The following is a 20,876-nucleotide window of genomic DNA, read 5'->3' on the forward strand; positions in this document are numbered from 1 at the left end:
AGAACACCCATTATAGAGGTTAAAATGAAATGCCAACCAATATGTTTAAAATCCTGGAAAAAAAAATCAAATAACTCAAACTTATTATTCAAAGTAGGGGTCAAGAAAAGTTTTAAAGATTTTAGTTACTAGTCAACAAACTATTCAAGTGATAAACAGAGAAAATAAACTTCAAACAATGAACTACTTATGGCAAATTCAGAAATTGAAATTCATTGACAAAACATCCAAAAAGGAAACCATTAATAGTCTAACCACTACTAAAATAATTCATATACATCTGAAAAATGACTGGGTGAAAACAACTCATTCTTTTAATATGACATTAATAATTATCTTAAGCAATATAGACCAAGAAAAAATTTATGAAATAATCCAAGATTAATCATAATTATCTTTATAAAAATATTAGTAGACAAATTATTGTTGTCTTCACAATTAACAAGATGTAATTGTCATAATCGTCATCTCAGTGTTTCTAAATACAAGTCCTGTCAAAGCCTTATACATTTTCCCCAGACGGATATAAATTACTGGCTTTTAAGTGGGTGGGGCCACAGGCGAAAAGGTACCTTTTCTCTCTTGGGGGCGGTTCTTTTTTGAAACAGTGGCCCTGGTTGGCCATGTTAAAGAAAATATTGACACTACATCTCAGATATTCTAAGCTAAAAACTGACAGTATGCAACAGCATCTCACGAATACTGCCTAATGTTGGGATTGAGCTACTAAAGAAAAGCCTCCTCAAACTCCTTTTGGAAAAAGGCAGCGTACACATTATAAATAATATATTTGAGAGCAACCTTTCAAATAAAATATAGGCATATTAAAAAATGCATGCTGTCAACAATTTCCAAATTAATATTTTGACTTACTACTACAAAACCATAAAATACATTATATAACAATGAGTAATTTTTAAGCAAGGTTTTAAGTTGACTATTTTAAGATTTATCAAGAGCTCTATTTATAACATTTATTTTTCTAGGTCAAGTCATTTAATAGATCTACAGTAATCATTGATGCTCCAGTTAATTAAAATTAAGAACCCAATAATGAAACATAAAGAGAGTTTCCAACTAGAACAGATAAGCCCTCTTTAACAGGGTCAACATTAGCTATAATGAGCTACCTTTATTCCTTAGCTGTGAGACATAACTCACCTCTTGAATGGTACTGCTTCCTGAGAAGTTCAGGTTGTACTCCCGCTGGACTTCTCGGTGGGTGATGATCAGCATGAAGTTTTGATTTAATGATTCCTGCAGGGCACTGAAAGGGTTGAAAGAAAAACAAGGAACTCTGAGATGAACATGTTCTAGCTTGCTTTACAGCTAGCTGCAAAAACCCCAGGAGTACCATAACCTCCACACAGGCATGTCCGGGCCCAATGTTATCATCTTTTCAGCTCCTAAAGGCAAGAGAGGATGCAAAGAGCAACCAAGGGGAGCTAACCTGTTAACTCCTTCTCTACCAAGGTGTTTTTAAATTTCAATTCTAAACTCTGTGTATACATAAGAATTTTCTAGAAGTCATATGCATATGTATTTCCTCCAAGAGAACCAAATTTTTTAATTATATAAAATTCCAAACATGCTACTAATATGTATATTCAAAGACTCTGGTTCAAATCCAAGTGAAATATAAAATATTATTTATCCTCATGAATGTTGTATAAGAATAGAAATACGTTTTAACTCAAAATTCAGAAAATACCAAAATCTACAGAACTTTAACTGCTCTATCAGAATTACTTCAAAACATCTGTGCTTTCACTTAGAACTCGGGAATACAAAGAATTTAGAAATTGGAGAATTCAGAGCAACATTAACCAAAATGTTAGAAATATGTCAGAACCACAAAGAGTAAATGAAATTAACCACATAAATTAAGAAATATAAGTTGTGGTTCTATTTGTTTATGACAATATTAAAAAGCACTATCAACACTGAAAATAAAAATCTGCCACAGTTGTGTATAAATAATCTATACTGGCAGCCCCATGCTTGTAGAACTGGGGAAACAATTTGGTGTGCTACACAGTTTTGGCCTTCATTAATCCTCCTTTGCTATTCTATAACTATGCAATAAACATACATGCAACATACAATTAGGATTAAGAAGTTAATTTGTCTCTCTCATTGTCTCTCATGGAGTTCCCAGGTTAATTACAGATGAAAAATATCTAGGAAACACCAAAATACAGCATGAAATATTATTGATCAAAATCAAAGGAAATGATATCCAATTAAAATAGAGTTTCTTCCGGCAGAAAGCTTTGTCACTGTATCCTTAGCAGTTAAGCATAATGCCTGTCACACTGTAGATAAATATTTATTGAACAATGAGTAAATTGTGAATTTCCAGAAAGCAAGAGTCTTACTCATCTTTGTATCTCTGAAAGCAACATTACTTTCTGGAAAACTACCAGGGGATTAAGATTTTTATTTTGATTCATGTCTTTCAACATTAAGTCAATGCCTTGTATTATTCCAGGCATTAAGGAAACCAACCCAAATACACAGGTCCTATCCATAAAATACTTTACAATCTAAGAAGGGTAGACAGATATATAAATAGTCAGAGTAAAATGGAATAAGTAGAACTGAGAAACTGAAAAAAAGTGAAAGAGGGGAATGGTTAGGGAAAGCTTCAGAGGAGAAGAAAAATGCAAGTTGAAATATGAAGGATAAGTAGGACCTTTGTATTTATCATTTGGAAGGCATGAAATTTTTGCTTTGTTTGGGGAATAAAGGTGGCATTTTTTTAGACAAGAAAAAAGTAAGTCGAAGAAAACAGCTGTTCATTCACTCAGTTAACATGTATTTATTGAGCACCTATGTACATTTATGACATTGCTCTAGCTGCTAGGGATACAGTAGTGAACAAGAAAAATATGATCCCTGCTTTCATGAAACTTACATTCCAGTAAAGGAGAAAGACAATAACCAAATAAATGAGTAAGTAATTTGAGAAAATACTAAGTGCTGTGAAGTAAATAAAACAGGATTACAATTAAAAAGGTAACAGAAGGGCTGAGTGAAGGGAATTATTTTCAACAGAATAGTTATGGAAGGCATCTCTGAGGAAGTGCCATTTAAGTTGAGGCTGGTATGATAAGAAAGAGATAGCAATAGTCTGATCATGTAGGTCCTTGCAGACCATAGTAAAGAACTTGGTATTTATAGTAATTGCAACGGAAAGCCACTGGAGATTTTACACAGGAACATAGTTAAGAACTGACTTACATTTACATGTATACAATACTATTCCGGCTGCTCAGGCTATGGTGAAGAAAGAGTAAAGGTTGGGACAGCTAGGAAACTTAGGAGGCTGGTCCTGGCAAGAAGTGGTGGTGACTTGGACTACTTTAGTAGAGGTAAGAGAGGCAAAGAGGGTGAAGTGTTGTCAGGTTCAGATATCTTTTAGAGGTAGAAGCCATACAAATTACTAATGGAATGAGAGAAAAACATAACCCCAAGTTTCTGGCCTAAGCAAATGGAAGGATGGAATTGCATTCAACAAGGAAAATGGGTAGGAACAGGTTGGGTGGGGAAATTAAGAGTGAAGTTTTGGATATATTAAGTTTAAGATGCCTATTACATATGCAAAAAGAGATATCATGTACATCTGTACAAAGGCCAATGTCAACAAACACAGCTCAGAGCAGGAGAGTTCATAGCACATAGAACGTATCCAGATTTTGTGAGCAAAAGAAATAACCTAGAGAAATAAGTTGTTTAGAGAAAAGGAGAGAGGCCACGATGGAGACCTGGGCATTCCAATCATTTGAAATCAAGCAGAGGAGGAGGAGTCAGAGCAAAGGAGATTGACAAATGGTCAGTGAGATAAGAGAAAGACCAAGAAAGTCTAGTATACGTAACTGTTTAATTTTAAATAGGAGAGCATGAGCAATTATGCCAAGTGACACTGAGACATTAAGTGTAGTAAGGCCAGAAAAATCACAATGTTGAGGAAATTGTTTAAAGTTCATTACAACCACAATAAAGGATGTGTGAGAGGAATGCCATGAGGCTCAAACAGTAGGCTGGGTTAAAGTTTGGTATTTGTATATTAAATGAACTTGGGGTCAAAAGTGGCAAGTAATGGAAAGCCTACTTGGAATTTCAGGGCCTTTCATTGGTAGACCTAATTTGCAACTATTCTCCAAGATTTGGCTTTTGCTCTAGAGTTTGGCTAACTTCTCATGTCATGGCTAACTTCTTCACACGAAACTCAATTCAATCTCTGTTCACGTTGTTCTCATCCCCTTTTGCAACTATCCCAACACTGCACAGCTTTCAGGCCACCTCATGGCCTACCACTTGTATTTATTATAGACTCCCTCTTCTCTGAATTCCTTTATCATATAATTCATTCAATACTTAATAATAGCATATTATGTATAGTTTGCTTTGTTTCATGTGTGGAAGTCCTAAATTCAAGACTATAAGCCTTTTCAGGATAAATATCTTATTACTTATCAGTATTTCCCTTGGCAACTAGCATATTCAAAGGTGATTCAATCGAATCCTATATACAATTAAGGAACAGTTCTGCACATTCTGAACTGCACATAGCTGCATATTTTTTGAGCCTACCTGTGAAGTGCCTATTTCTTCACAAAATTGTGGTTCAGAAAGGTTAAGTAATTGCCCAATGTCATGCAGCTACAAAAAGACAAAACCAAGTTTCTAAACTATATTTAATTCTGTTCTTTATAGCATCCTATCTCCCAAATGGCTGGGCTGCTTTAGGGATACAAAGATAAATAAGACTCCTGCCTGCTGGGAGTTCAGAATTCATTCTTCCTATAATTATTTGATTCTTATTATTTGTAACAGTCAGGATAGACTATTCACAAAATTTAAAAAAGAGTTGTGAAGATTGTGAAGAAAGGAGACAATACTCTAAAGTAATATGAAGAATGGATAGTGATTTGACAGGTAGCTATGGAGGATGATTTCAGGCATAGACTAGTCTGAGCAGAGATGGAGACTGGAAAATATAAAGAAAGATGTAGAAGGCAATGAGGAAGAAGTGTAAGGAAATGTGAAGAAGGGTTTGTGAAAAAGAAAACTTAAAAAAATTAAAGACCACCATTATGGGGCTACAAATGAAAGGTAAGCAGCTCAGAATTCTGTAATTTTGGTGATTACATAGATCCTCCTTTATCTTTACATATGAATGTACACATATATTTAATACCTGTAGTGCTTGCTTTTATGCAATTCCTTAGATATGTTTCTTGATCTTGATTGGCAGACTTGTGCAATAACTTCGCAAAAAAGGTTTGCCAGCATGAGCATTAACCACCAGACTACTTTAGAAGATCACTTTTGGGGCATCTGGGTGGCTCAATCAGTTAAATGTCTAACTCTTCATTTCAGCTCAGTTTATGATCTCAGGGTCTTGAGACTGAGCCCTGTGTCAGGCTCCACACTGGGCGCAGTCTGCTTAAGACTGTCTCTCCCTCACTCTTTGCCCCTCCCTCCCTCTAAAAAACAAAAACAAAAACAAAACAAAACAAAACAAAAACAACAAAACCTCATCATGTTAGCCTAGTTCTATAATTTCTCAATAGTCCTGGCAGAGGTTAAGTTGGCCAGAGAAAATATTTATAGCTTTAAACTGCTTGAAAGTCATAAAGCCAGATTTGAGTCCCTGCTCCACTGCTTGCTAGTTGTTGGATTTTGAAAAGTCAATCATACATTAAACATATTTGCTGAATGTCTACCACATAAGGCCTCATTTTAGGTACTTAATTATTCTGTAAATTCTCGGTTTCCTCTTCAGGAAAAGGGTATTAATTCTTCATAGAACAATGAATATTAAATTTTAGAAAGCCACACAGAAATTTTTTTCCAAGTGGAAATTTTTATTGCATATGAAATAGAACATTTTTGAGTGTTCTTATAATAACAAAACATTAATAAAAAGACCTATAGTGTTTTGTGGCAGTTATTTTTCATTTTTTAGTTCCATTCCTCTATAGGAGTTCATAGAGAATAAAACTTTTTTTGATGCACTGAACATAATTATATAAGCCTAATGTTATCCAGACTCACTCACAGTGTTCTTTTTTACACAGGTCTTGTTTGGGGTTGATATACCACATTCATGCTTCTTGTGAGAATGGTTCATCTGGAGGAGTAAGTATTATCTGTGACCTAACTCATTTCCTTAGCCATTAACAATGATGGCTAGCCTTTGATGAGTGCTACCATGTATCAGGCATTAAGAACTTCATGTCAACTTTATGAAGTTATAACTATCATTTTTCATTTTACAGATGAAAAAAATGATGTTATATTACTTGCCTCATGACACACACGAAGTAAGTAGCAGTGACCCAGGTCTAACTCAGGATTTGTCCTCTAGGTACAGGGGAAGGGAGCCCAGTAAAATCATAGTTCTGCCTTCACTGAGTTTATTGAAAGATTGGGAGACAAGGAAATTTACAACTCCTCTTTGGTTCTGTTTGCTAAGAATTTTAATACCACTTCTCCTAAGGTGCTATGGAAATAAAGAGGAAGAATAGCTAAATTTAAACAGAGTCTTTCCACAGAAGCTGGCATATCAACTGAGCAAGTTTGTTTCTTAGTTTTCTGAGGGGTTTTTCCTGGGTGGGGTGGGTGGGGGAGGACAGGGACTGAAATGAAAGAGGGGTGAAAGCAGTAAAGAATTTACTGTGGTCACTGGCATAATTTGCAAAGACTTTACTGTTAAATATTATCTAGGCAACTGATTCTAGCTGCAACTTAGCAGAATGAATTGAAACCTCACCCGTTACTGCACCTAGGAGCAATTTTCTAAGTGTCTTCTAAAGGTTGGCTAGCATAGTTAGCCTCAGATAATCCACCTTCAAGCAGTTTCTTTTACTTCAAAATGCTGTTAATACTTAGCATTACTCTACCTTCAAATTCAGAGTGAAATTTAATGTTTAAACTGTAGTAAGAATCACGTACATTGCTCCAAGCTTAAAGCTAGTGGCTATGTGCAAAAAATATAATACACTACAATATAATACAATGAACATTAATATTTTTATGCAATAGTAGACCAAGTGTTAGATATTTTCATATAAGCTATCTCATAACTCCCCTAGCCAGTTTCTTCGTTTTAAAATTGGCAGGGAGTTGGTTAGGGGGTAGATGCCTGGGTGGCTCAATCACTTGAGCCTCTGACTCTTGATTTCAGCACAGGTCATGTTCTCGGCATTACAGGATCAAGCCCTGCATTGGACTCCATGCTCAGCAGAGTCTGCTCGGGATTCTCTCCCTCTCCCTCTGTCCCTCCCCCCATTCACAGTCTCCCCTTCTAAATAAAGAAATTAATTAACTACTATTAATTAACACTGAAGTCACCAACACAACACTGGAAATAGAATTTCTAGGCATCTGGTAGATATCTAGATAATCTGGTAGAATTTCTAGATAATCTGGTAAAACACCCCTTCTCTGCTTTCTTTTTTGTCCAGAAGTTTTACACTTCTAGTGCCCTTTCATTAGCAGAATGTCCACCTCTGCCTGGGGTGATCCTGTTTCAATTTAACCATGATTATTTATCAGAAATCAAGAAGCCATCTATAAAATATCTGTCTTCTATTAAGTTCTCTGGGTTAGTTTAATATATTTTATATTCCCCTCCAGCTTTTTTTTAATAAAGGGAAAATAATGTGTAGCAAATTTTAACACACAGGACCCAGAAAATAAATTTGAAACTAGATACACTTTTATTACATGTGGACATGAAAAGCGATCAATTATTAGTCTCTATGGATCAAGTATTGGTAAAAGCAACACTATGAAATAAATCTAACAGTCTACTGTCTCGACTGAGTTTATTTCACACTGAGAAAGCACTTTAGTGATCCACTTACACAGAAAGCACATGGCTATTTAATATGTATGATGCAGTGATTTCTTAAGGTTAACTTAAAGCTGCATTATGGTAGTGAAATAATCAATTGATCATCATGTAGCTATATACCTGCTGGTAATTCCTGATTAAGAAGAATGGCTTTCTTCCTGCCAAATAGCAGCAGGCCCATTTCATAGGGTAGCACAGTAGTAGGCAGGATATCCTGCATCAAAGATAATAACAGTAATTTAAGGATTTCCTTTCCAGCAAGTCCTTGAATCAAGAATTCCCTCTTAAATTTTTCAGCTAGCAAATCTGGCCGGGCTACACCACAGTCTTCCTATTAAAATAGTTACTAGTTCTAAAAGAAATACTCTTATAAGGTATAAACCCATCAAGATTAAACACCAACCTAGGAAGCACAACAAATTCAGACTTAGGTTTCAGGGCTCTTATGGACTGAATGTTTGTGTCCCACCTTTCCTCCCCAACCCTGCTAAATTCACAAGCTGAAAGTCTAATCCCCAATGTGATGGTATTTGTAGGTAGGGCCTTTGGAAGGTTAAATTTAGCTAAATCATGAGGGTGGGCTCCATTATGGGATTAGTGTCCCTATAAGAAGTGGAGGGAGACCAGAGGTTTTTCTCTCTGCCAAATGAGGACACAGCAAGAAGGCAACCATCTATAAGCCAGGAAGAGGGCTCTCACCAGGAACCAAATCTGCCCATACCTTTCTTGATCTTGAACTTCCTAGCCTCAGAACTATGAGAAATAAATGTCTGTTGTTTAAGTCACCCAGTCTATGGTATTTTGTTATAGCAGTCTGAGTTGACTAATATAATGGCTTTTAGAGCTTCTGTATTCATAGTACCATGTAAACAGCTGCTATCAGTTGAGTATAAGCTTCTAAATGGGTGTTAATCACATATTTATATACACATCCAAATTAGAATCTCACTCATTAAAATCCATGGTAGAAAACAATATGCTTTGGTCAAAACTCTTGTAACTGTAAGAAACTTAAAAACTGTGCATTTTTGGTTGGGGTATGGGCAAAATGGGTTAAAGCGAGTAGGCGATATAGGCTTTCAGTTATAGAATGAATAAATCACAGAAATAAAAAGCATAGTATAAGGAATATGGTCAATGATATTGTAATAGCAATGTATGGTGACAGACTGTAGTAACTACACTTGTGGTGAGCACAGTATAATATATAAACTTGTGGAATCAGTATGTCGTACACCTGAAACTAATATATAACATTGTGTGTCAACTACACTCAAATAAAAAATAAATTTTAATTGTAAATAAATGTGCAAAAACAATTGTGCATTTATTGTATGTAAATCATATATCTATAAAAAATGTAAACCATAAAAATAAATACTTGAACAATCTGATAACTACCATTCTTGCAATTAATTCTTTCTTTTTAAGATTTTATTTATTTATTTATTTATTTATTTGAGATGGGGAGAGAAAGAGAGCAAGCACAAGTTAAGGGGGGCAGCAAGGGAGAAGCAGACTCCCCACTGGGCAGGGAACCCAACATGGATGTGGCTTGATCCCAGGACTCTGGGATCATGACTTGAGCCATGCAAATACCCTGGGTCCCATATTTTTAACTTCAAAAATACAACATGCTTTTTAATCAATATAAATGGAAACCATGGGTTTGTTGCCACTGCTCGGTTAATACATATTTCCACTGACGCATACAGTTTGTTGCCAGTGAAGTCATACTTCTCAAATCAATGCTGCCTATTTAGTTACAATAAGTAAAGCATTAACACCAATATAGGGATCAAAAATATCTCTTGTTTCATTCCTGCTATGTGTGCATGCTATTTTTTTTCTTGTACTAGATATTTTAAACAAAAATATCAGTATAAGATTAATAGGCTTAGAGGGTTCATTTCCAGTAGTTTTCTTTTTAAGTATGACCTGAATTTGAAGCAAAAACAGTAAGTTCTTTCAAATTACTGTGAACCTTTATTAGAAAAATGAAAAAATAATCTTGGAAGAAGCTATTGAATTTTTCATTAATACTTTATAACTTATATCTTTCCAAAAGGCCCTACAAAATGTTCTCCTTTTTGTTTCTGGGAATATTTTATGATCTACAGTGATCTTTTTATCCTTTCAGATATGTCAAGATTTTAAATTAAAAAGCATCACACATGGCAATTTAAATTTCCATTCTAAACTTACAGAGTCATATGAGCTCTTGTCAACAAAAGACCAAATTTACTATAATTATGGATTATTTACACTAAAACAAAATAAGAAATCAATATGTAAATGTAATGTTTGTTGTAGCTAATGCAGCCAGCAATGACAGATTAGGTTCAAATAGCAATCAGTTTGGAAATCTGGCACATATGTAAATGAGCTAGGGACTTGATGTTTACATTTGACTGTGTTTCATTCAGGATTTTTAAATTGTCTCAGGAACAGCATAAAAATAAAATGTTAATCTTTCCACTATAAATACAACTTGAGCCCTCATCATAACTGAAACTAGGTTTTGCTCCTGTCCAGCTAAACTAACATGCTACTAATAATTCTGAGCTGCAGATTACATCATTTTTAATTAACACTCTGCTACAGTTGTTAACATCCTCCAAGACACCATGTTATCATCACCACAAGTTCTGTAACAATCTTAAAACCACGTTTAACGAAGGTTGGCCTCTTACTCTGCAGCTACTTTTAATTGCTTTCTTTCCTGGCAATTAAATATGTCTAGATAAATAAACATTTGGTTTCACATATTCTTAATAACATTTTTCAGGATAATTTCAAGTTCAGGTGTCTTTATGTCTATAATTACTGTTTATCAATATAGTGATATATTGGATACAGCAAAATGTATTAACCAAAGAATATAAGATTAATCAAAATGTGGTAATTAGTGGTGATAGTGATATATTGTGATCCATCAAGTAGTTTATAGCAAAAGTGTCAAAACATAATTTTATACATGTAGACAAAGTGGAAGAAAACAAAAAAAGATATTCATTTACAGATATATTGATTTTTGTTTCAAGAATTAGTGACTAAATTTCTGACTGTTCATTAAATCAACTATAGAGAATACCTGCAATTCTTTTTCAAAGTGTGATGTTAACAAGCTAATCTCAGTGGTCACCGACCTATCAATAGGCAGTAAACTATATAAATGGGTTTGGTACATCAATCCAATTAGATGTGTCGTGAACTCCATCAATGCTTTAATTGGGGACAAGTTTCTTCTTTCATCCAGGATGCATAACTTCAGGGAAATGTCTTCTTCTTAAATGAGCCATTTTTCAGTAACCCCTTATTAAGAAACATTTACCAAACCAATACTTCATAATTTTACCTTTACAAACTCTAATAATACTAGTCATTTAATTAAATTTAAGTTGAACAGCAATTACAATAACATACTGGAAACATTGCTTATATTTATTTTATTCTTGAGAAATGAGTTACTCTAAGAATGAAACATCAAACTAATACCAATTAAAATTATTAAAACACTGGTAAAATATTCCCATAGGTAACTATCCTTTGTAAAAACAACAACAAAAAAGTTATTTTGTAAAGCATTTTGGAAGAAAAAATGAATTGATCCATTAAGAACAATGACTTGCATATATGAAATTTTCAGAAAACTGTCATATATGGGCCATTTAAGGTCTTTGTTCCTACCACACTGCTAAAATCTCATGAATATTGATCAATAAAAAGGCACCATGAGAAGACACCTCATAAACACCATTTCAAATGACATCTCAGCAAATTATTTAAAAGTGAAGTCCACTGTGGCTTTTTTCCCCTAGTCTGAAAATAAAAATACTTAGCCAAAAAAATTCCCCCATTGAAAGCTGTTTATTTCTTCCTAAAGGGACTATATCACTTACCCACTTAAAGGATTTATTACCCACTTGTCTTACCCACTTAAAGGATTAATTGAACATTTACTTTACACATGAACTAGGCTGAAATGAGACTATGTTTAGGACCATATTCACCCTGACCTTAAGAGCAGTGCTCAGAGACACTATGAGTGGTTTGGAGTTAGTTAAGAGTTCTATGATAGCCAAGTTCTGGCTCACGCATTAACTAGCTCTATGATCTGCCCAGTGCTCTTACTTGTTATTATTTATTATTTATTATGTGTACTAACAATACACATAATAATGTGTATTAATAATAATCTGTATTATTATTATTTATTTATTATTTTGTGTTCTTATTTAATCACATTGTCTCTTTCCAGAGCCCAAGGAAGCAAAATTATCAACCTGATCATGCTGGGTGAAGAAGCCAAGGCCTAACAGACTATTTAACTTCTTTCTGTACCTCAGTTCTCCCAATCATAAAATGGAACTGGATTAGATGGCTTCTTTAACGCCCTCCGAAGAGGATATCCTTGAGCTTTCCTCTCATTCTAAGTCAGAGCTCTTATAGGTATGACTCTTCTTGCACTAAGGGAATATACCAAAAATGAAAATAGCAAGATATACATAAAAGAGTGAAAAATACTATAAGGAGTAACATCTGTACAGAGAATGTGAGGTGTTTAGGGAAATAGAAGTAGAAAAGAGAGTTAGTTGGAAGCATTCTCAGAAAGTCCTCCAAATAACTAAATTCCACAAATTATCTTTCTTAGTTGGGATAATGGGGGCAGATGAGTGTCTGGAATGGTCTCAGTATAGGGTGGGACAGACTGGAATGAGAAAAAGAAAAAGGTATCCTATGTTTATTTGAATATCAATACACCTCTTAGCTAGACCTAAGGCTAGGAGCACAGGTAGATACTTATGACCAGAACTGCTGGATGGTTACAAGAAGCTACAGACAGAGGAGGAATACTTCAGTCTTTCCCTTATCATACCATGTTTAATGGGTATAGTGAGACACATATCAAATAATGGAGTTAGAGACCTCAAGGATCCTGAGAATAATGTTTCATCTGCTTTTCTTCAAATTTCTCCCTCTGCTCATAAGGGTATACTATTTCTGCCCATACCACTTTTTCCGACAAAGGGAAGTTTTAATGAGAACACTTATAGCATTTTTCCCTATTCTAGACTTGTTTGTCCCAAAGGAAGAGAAGACACTATTACAATTATTCACAAGGTAACCCCGTGCTAGATTAGGTTTCACAGAAGGCAGAGACTAAAAACCCAGCAGCTTCTCTTTTACTTATGCCCTGGTGCACTGAATTCCCTCCTACTTCTTACCCTCTGTGGTAGATAGACCCGAACAAAGTTTGCTATGAGCTCTCTAAGATATTAATCCTACTGTAAGTGAGTTGATGAGAAGGCCTATTGCACCAGGCCGTCAGGCTCTAAAGATCCAGTCTTAACTCTTTCTACAGGCTACCTAAGGACATGGTTCCTAAGATTTAGATCTAGAGTGAAAGGTAAATGACTCCACTTAGCATTCAAGTATAAACCACATGTTCACTTTGTGATAGGTGCTCAGCAGATGCAAATGGTAGAATTCTAGGTGGGTCATTGTGGTCTCAGGATTCCAGGAGACACAGAACAAATGGAGGGTGCTTGAACCAGTAGAGTGCCCAAGCAACGGAGAGAGGAAACTGGTTACAGTCAGCAAGGCCAAGAGGGGACTCTCAGCTCGTGTTGCCCAAAATGGCAAGCCAGTTGGGTGAATGCTCTCTGCCTAAACACATGAAAATGACTGAAATATGTGGGCTGTTTACCATCTCCTGGGAGGAATGAAACAGCTGCACTCACAACTGGGTCATACTCAGGGTGGAAATGACCTCGGAAAGGATAGCAGAGTGAACCTCAGCCGTGGCCTGGGAGCAGCAGAGTAAGGTACGGTGCACAAGCCCACAGCCACACTTAGTCCCAAGGGCAGTGACATGCATGAGTCCCTCAGACTCTCCTTGGGAGAATTATAGTGGGCACGCACAAGAGTCTGTAGAGTTTGGCACATGCAAAGGTGAAGACTCTTTGTTCCTTACTAAAGAAGGGGGGACCTCGATCTTTTGGCTCTGGGCCAGAAATTCAAGCACAGCCATTTTTATTGTGATCCTCTATAAAGAGGAGTGGAAAACCTCTAGGGAACAAAAGCCACACTGAACAAAGCTTACACTGAGCCCAGCCCCCTGGCAAGGGGCAGTGTAACTCCACCCAGGCAAAGACACCTGAGAAGCAGCACAGCAGGCCCCTCCCCCAAGAAGACAACCTGGAAGAATAGGTGCAAACTAGGTTACTGATCCCACAAGACTAAAAATCCAGTGCCAGGGGCAAATAATATATTGAGCTTGAGGGGTTTTTTTCTCACAATTCAGTTTCTTTCACTCTAAAATTTTCCATTTCTTTATTTTAACTTTTTCCTCTTTCAACTAGTTTCTTATTTTACCAACTTACGTTTTCAAGTTACTTATTTTTTAAATCTACATTTAATAGACGTGTGCTTCATTTTAGGCCCTTTTTTTCACTCTATCCAATTCTATTTTTGTATATAGATAAGTTTCACTATCTTTGCAATTTGGGGAGAGTCTTCTAACACACAGACCAAATTTCACTCAGGAAAAAGTGGATCACCCTGCTTTGTCCACGCTGTGAGATTTTAGTCTCTCCCCTACAACCTATCTTTTTCTCTCTTCTTTTTCTTGTTTGTTCTGTTTTGGTTTTGTTTGCTTTTCTGTTTTGGTTTCCAACTGCCTCAGATTTGTCTAGGGTACACGTTCCTTGGGTAGGGATTGATATTTTGGACTCTGCTCACTCACTCACCCATTCTTTTCTGGGCAAAATGACTAGAAGGAGGATTCACCACAAAAGAAAGAATCAGAGTTAATATTCTCTGCCATAGAACTAACTGATATGGATATAAGTAAGATGTCAGAGATGGAATTCAGGATAGCAATTATTAAGTTAACAGCTGGGCTTGAAAAAGCATAAAAGACAGTAGAGAATCTCTAAGTATAGAAATCAGAGCTAATCAGGCCAAACTTAAAAATGCCATAACTGAGATGTAGTCTAAACTGGATGCTTTAACAGTTAGGGTGAATGAGGCAAAAGAAAGAGTAAATGATCTAGAAGACAGGCTGATGGGAAGGAAGTAGAGGAAAAGACAGAAAGACAACTCAGAGCCTATGAAGAAAGAACTTATTGATGCTTTGAAACAAACAAATGTCAGAATTATTGGTGTGCCTAAAGGGGAGGAGAGAGAGAGAGGGAAAAAGAAGGTATATTTCAGCAAATCATTCCCTAATTGGGGGAAGGAAACAAGCATTCATTTCTAGACGCAGAAAGGACTCCTCCTAAAACTAATAAAAACAGATCAACACCTGATATATAGAAATGAATCCAGGAAATTTTACAGTAAAAGAGGCTATCCTAAGAGCAGCTCGAGACTAGAGATTCTCTAGGTACAAGAGGAGGAACATCAGACTAACACACCTATCCACAGAAACCTGGCAGGCCAGAAAGGAATGGCATGATATATTTGGGGTACTAAATGAGAAGAACATGCCGCTAAGAATTCTTTATCCAACAAGGTTGTCATTTGGATTGGAAGGAGAGATAAGAGCTTCCAGGACAGACTGAAACTGAAAGAATATGGGACTACCAAGGCAGCCCTGCAAGAAATATGACAGGGGATCCTGTGAGCAGAGACAGACCCCAAGAGTAACACAGACCAGAAAGAAACAGAGACAATCTACAGAAACAGGGACTTTACAGGCAATACAATGGCATTAAATCCATATCTTTCAATAGTTACTCTGAATGTAAATGGGCTAAACACTATAATCAAAAGACACAGGGCATCAGAGCAGATAAAAAAGCAAGCCCTATCCATATGCTGTCTACAGGAGATTCATTTTAGACCTGAAGACACCTCCACACTGAAACTGAGGGAGTGGAAAACCATTTACCATGATATTGGACCTCAAAAGAAAGCTGGAATAGCAATCCTCATATCAGATAGATAAACTAGATTTTAAGCCAAGACTATAGAAAGAGATGTAGAAGGACACTATATCATATTTAAAGGGTCTATCCAGTAAGAAGATCTAACAACTGTAAAAATTTATGTCCCCAACATGGGAGCACCCAATTACATAGACCAGTTAATAACCAAAGTAAAGAAACACATTGCTAATAATACATTAAGAGTAGGGGACTTCAACACCCTACTCACTGAAATGAATGGATCATCTAAGCAGAAGATCAACAAAAAACAGGGGCTCTGAGTAACACATTGGACCAGATGGACTTCACAGTTATAGCTGAACATTCTATCCTAAAACAACAGAATACTCATTCTTCTCAAGTGCACATGTAACTTTCTCCAGAATAGATCAAATACTGGGTCACAAATCAGGTCTCAACCAATACTAAAAGAATGAGATTATTCCCTGCATATTTTCAGACCATAATGCTTTGAAACTTGAACTCAATCACAAAAGGAAATTTGGAAGGAACTCAAACACTTGGAGGTTAAAGAGCATCCTGCTAAAGAATGAATTTGTCACCCAGGAAATGAAAGAATTTTAAAAACTCATGGAAACTAATGAGAATGAAAATACATTGGCTCAACACCTCTGGGATATAGCAAAGGCCATCCTAAGAGGAAGTACAGTGCAGTACAAGCCTCTCTCAAAAAATTAGAAAAAATCCCAAATACACGAGCTAACTTTACATCTAAAGGATAGAAAAAATCCCAAATACACGAGCTAACTTTACATCTAAAGGATATGGAGAAAGAACAACAAATAAAGCCTAAATTAAGTGGGGGAATTTCATTTCAATGCAACAGAAACCAGTAGAATAGTAGAACATATCAGTAAAACTAGAAGCTGGTTCTTTGAAAGAATTAATAAGATCAATAAACTTTTAGCCAGACTTAACAAAAAGAAAGAAAAAGGGCCAAATTAATAAAATCATGAATGGGGCGCCTGGGTGGCTCAGTGGGTTAAGCCACTGCCTTCGGCTCAGATCACGATCTCAGGGTCCTGGGATCGAGTCTCATATCAGGCTCTCTGCTCAGCAGGGAGCCTGCTTCCCTCTCTCTCTCTCTCTGCCTGCCTCTCTCTCCATCTACTTGTGATCTCTCTCTGTCAAATAAATAAATAAAATCTTTAAAAAAAAAATCATGAATGAAGGGGGAGAGATCATAATGAACACTAATGAAATACAATTATAAAAACATATTCCAAGCATCTATATGCCAACAAATTAGGCAATCTGGAAGAAATGAATGCATTCCTGGAAACTTAAAAACTACTAAAAGTGAAAGAGGAAGAAACAGAAAATCTGAACAGGCCCATAACCAATAAGGAAATTGAAGCAGTAATCAAAAAAAAAAACAAAACCCAAAAATAAGAGTCCAGGGCTGGATGGCTTCCCAGGGGAATTCTATCATTTAAAGAAGAAATAATACCTATTCTACCACAAAGCAGTTTCAAAAAATAGAAAGGGAAAGAAAACTTCCAAACCCATTCTATAAGGCCAGCATTACCTTGATCCCAAAACCAGACAAAGACCTCATTAAAAGGACAACTATGTACCAATACCCCTGATGAACATGCATGCCAAAATATTAACCAAGATACTGACCAATAGGTTCCAACAGTATATTAAAAGGATTACTCACCATGACCAGGTGAGATTTATTCTTGGGATAGAAGGGTGATTCAACAATCACAAACCAATCAATATGACAGATCACATTAATACATTAATAAAGAAAACACAAGAACCGTATGATCCTCTCTTGATACAAAAAAAAAAAAAAAAAGCATCTGACAAGATACAGTATCCTTTCTTGATTTAAACTCCTCAAAGTGCAGGGATAGAAAGAACATACCTCAATATCACAAAAGCCTTCTACGAAAAGCCCACAGTGAACTCTATGGGAAAAAACGGAGAGCTTTTCCCTTAAGGTCAGGAACAGGACAGGGATGCCCATTCTCACCATTATTGTTCAACATAGCACTAGAAGTCCTAGCCTCAGCAGTCAGACAACAAAAAGAAATAAAAAGTACTCAAATTGGCAAAGAAGTCAAACCCTTACTCTTCACAGATGACATGATACTTTATGTGGAAAACCCAAAAGACTCCACCCCCAAATTGCTAGCATTCATGCAGCAATTCAGCAACATGGCAGGATGCAAAATCAATGTACAGAAATCAATTGCATTTCTATACACTAAAGAAAGAGAAATCAAGGAATTAATCCCATTTAAAATTGCACCAAAAACCATAAGATACCTAGGGATAAACCCAACCAAAGATGTAAAGGGTCTGTACTCTAGAAACTACAGAACACTTGAGAAAGAAATTGAGGAAGACACAAAGAGAGGGAAAAACATTCCATGCTCATGGATTAGAAGAATAAGCATTGTGAAAATGTCTACACTGTCTAGAGCAATCTACATATTCAATGCAATCTCTATCAAAATGCCATTAGCATTTTTCACACAGTAGGAACAACAATCCTAAAATTTGTATGGAACCAGAAAGACCTAAAATTGCCAGGAGATTGCTGAAGAAGAAAAAGCAAAGCTGGGGGCATCACAATGCCTGACTTCAAGATATAATACAAAGCTGTAAACCTCCAAACACATGATACTGGCACAAAAACAGACACATGGGGTGCCTGGGTGGTTCAGATGTTAAGCATCTGCCTTCAGCTCAGGTCATGATCCCAGAGTCCTGGGACTGAGCCCCGTATCAGGCTCTCTGCTCGGCAGGAAGCCTGCTTCTCCTTCTCCCACTCCTCCTGCCATGTTCCTTCTCTTGCTGCACCTCTGTCAAATAAATAAATAAATAAATAAAATCTTTAAAAACAAACAAACAAACAAAAACAGACACATAGATCAATGGAACAGAACAGAGACCTTAGAAATGGATCCTCAACTCTATGGTTAACTAATCTTCAACAAAGCAGGTAAGATTATCTAATGGGAAAAAGTCTCTCAAATAAATGGTGTGGGGAAAATTGGGAGAGTCACATGCAGAAGAATGAAACTTCACCATTTTCTTACACCATACCCAAAGATAAACTCAAAATGGATCAAAGACCTAAATGTGAGATAGGAATCCATCAAAATCCTAGAGGAAAACACAGGCAGTAACCTCTTTGACTTTAGCCACAGCAACTTCTTGCAAGACACGTCTCTAAAGGCAAGGGGAACAAAAGCAAAAGTGATCTATTGGGACTTCATTAGGATAAAAGCCTTGTGCATGGCAAAGGAAATAGTCAACTAAACTAAAAGGCAACCTACAGAATGGGAGAAGATATTTGCAAATGACAGTACAGATAAAGGCTGGTATCCAAGATCTATAAAGAACTTCTCAAACTCAATACCCCAAAAAACCAAAAAATCCAGTCAAGAAATGGGCAGAAGACATGAACAGACACTTCTCCAAAGGCATACAAATGGCCAACAGACACATGAAAAAATGCTCTGCATCACTTATCATCAGGGTAATATAAATCGAAATCACAATGAGATACCACATTATACCAGTTAGAATGGCTAAAATGAACAAGACAGGGAATAACAAATGTTGGCAAGGATGCAGAGAAAGGGGAACCCTCTTACACTGTTGGTGAGAATGCAAGTTGGTACAGCCACTCTGGAAAACAGTATGGAGGTTTCTCAAGATGTTAAAAATAGAGCTACCCTATAACCCAGCAACTATAGTACTGGGTATTTACCCCAAATATACATATGTAGTGGAAAGAAGGGGCACCTGTACCCCAAACTGGTTCATAGCAGCAATGTCCACAATAGCCAAACTGTGGAAGGAGCCAAGATGTCCTTCAACAGATGAATAGACAAAGAAGATACAGTTTGTACATTCAATAGAATATTATTCAGCCATCAGAAAATGAATACCTACCATTTAGATCGACATGGATGGAACTGGAAGGTATTATATACTAAGTGACTTAAGTCAATTAGAGAAAGACAATTATCATACAGTTTCCCTGATATGTGGAACATAAATAGTGCAGAAGATCATAGAAGAAGGGTGGGGGGGACTGAACGGGAAGAAATCAGAGAGGCAGGCAAACCATGATAGACTCTTGACTCTGGAAAACAAACTGAGGGTTGCAGAAGGGGAGGTGGGTGAGGGGATATATTAACTGGGTGATGGGCATTAAAGGAGGGCATGCAATGTGATGGGCACTGGGTATTATACGCAACTAACGAATCATTGAACACTACATAAAAAACTAATGATGTACTATAAAAGTAAATAAATAAATAAATAAATAAATAAATAAGCCAACCAACCAACCACATGTTCTATTGTGTGCTCACCTGGCTATTAAAGCAGTTTTGTATTTTAATTTAAATACTAATTTTTGTGTATATAATCTACTGATTAGAACCCTAGAGAAAAGGAAAAATGAGTGGCACCACAGATGCCTAAGAATCTAGAAGAATCTCTTTATTTTCTGGTAGTATCTGAGGCCAAGAGCAGAAGAGTGACCTGTCTATCTACAGTCATACAATGATTCTGTGGCAGAGCTGGCACTATAACTCAGATACCTTGACTCATTACTCCTCAATTACTCCCAATAGCACCCAGTGGAAAATATAACACCCTCCTCTTGCTTAATTCAAGACTACTGTTACCTGCTTTCCTACCAATGGTTTTCCAAGGGCCAAAAAACAACAACAAAAAAAGCCATATATATTAACACCAGTGGTTTATTCAACTATCACCAGATTCCCAATTACCACCCTGGTTTTACTCCTGCTTGTACAATAGCAATTAATTCAAAGCCATAGTTAACAGCAACTTCACAACTCAGAGGCTATAGAAGCAGATCATATGTTTGACTTCATGACCAGAGCTAAAAAAAAACCCTCATAAAAGTCATTAAAATATAAACTAGAACCATCCTCCCAGTATAAAAGGTCAAAGTTCAACAGCATGAATCAATTACTACTAGTAAAAGGGACAACTATACAGGGATACCTTGTTTTCTGTCAACTTTCCATAAAATGAAGAAAATCTATATAACT

The 20,876-nt window shown here is 36.3% G+C and overlaps 1 protein-coding gene across 1 annotated transcript in view; it reads right to left on the reverse strand.

The window, feature by feature from the left end:
* Positions 1-20,876, reverse strand: part of FAF1 (Fas associated factor 1) — a 537,816-nt gene that overhangs the window by 307,517 nt on the left and 209,423 nt on the right. Inside the window, exon 7 of the mRNA XM_059374699.1 lies at positions 1,162-1,267. Coding sequence (XP_059230682.1) covers positions 1,162-1,267 — 106 coding nt within the window. The remainder of the gene's footprint in view (positions 1-1,161; positions 1,268-20,876) is intronic.

The sequence above is a fragment of the Mustela nigripes genome, chromosome 14, assembly GCF_022355385.1.
Source record: "Mustela nigripes isolate SB6536 chromosome 14, MUSNIG.SB6536, whole genome shotgun sequence".
Taxonomy (NCBI): Eukaryota; Metazoa; Chordata; class Mammalia; order Carnivora; family Mustelidae; genus Mustela; species Mustela nigripes.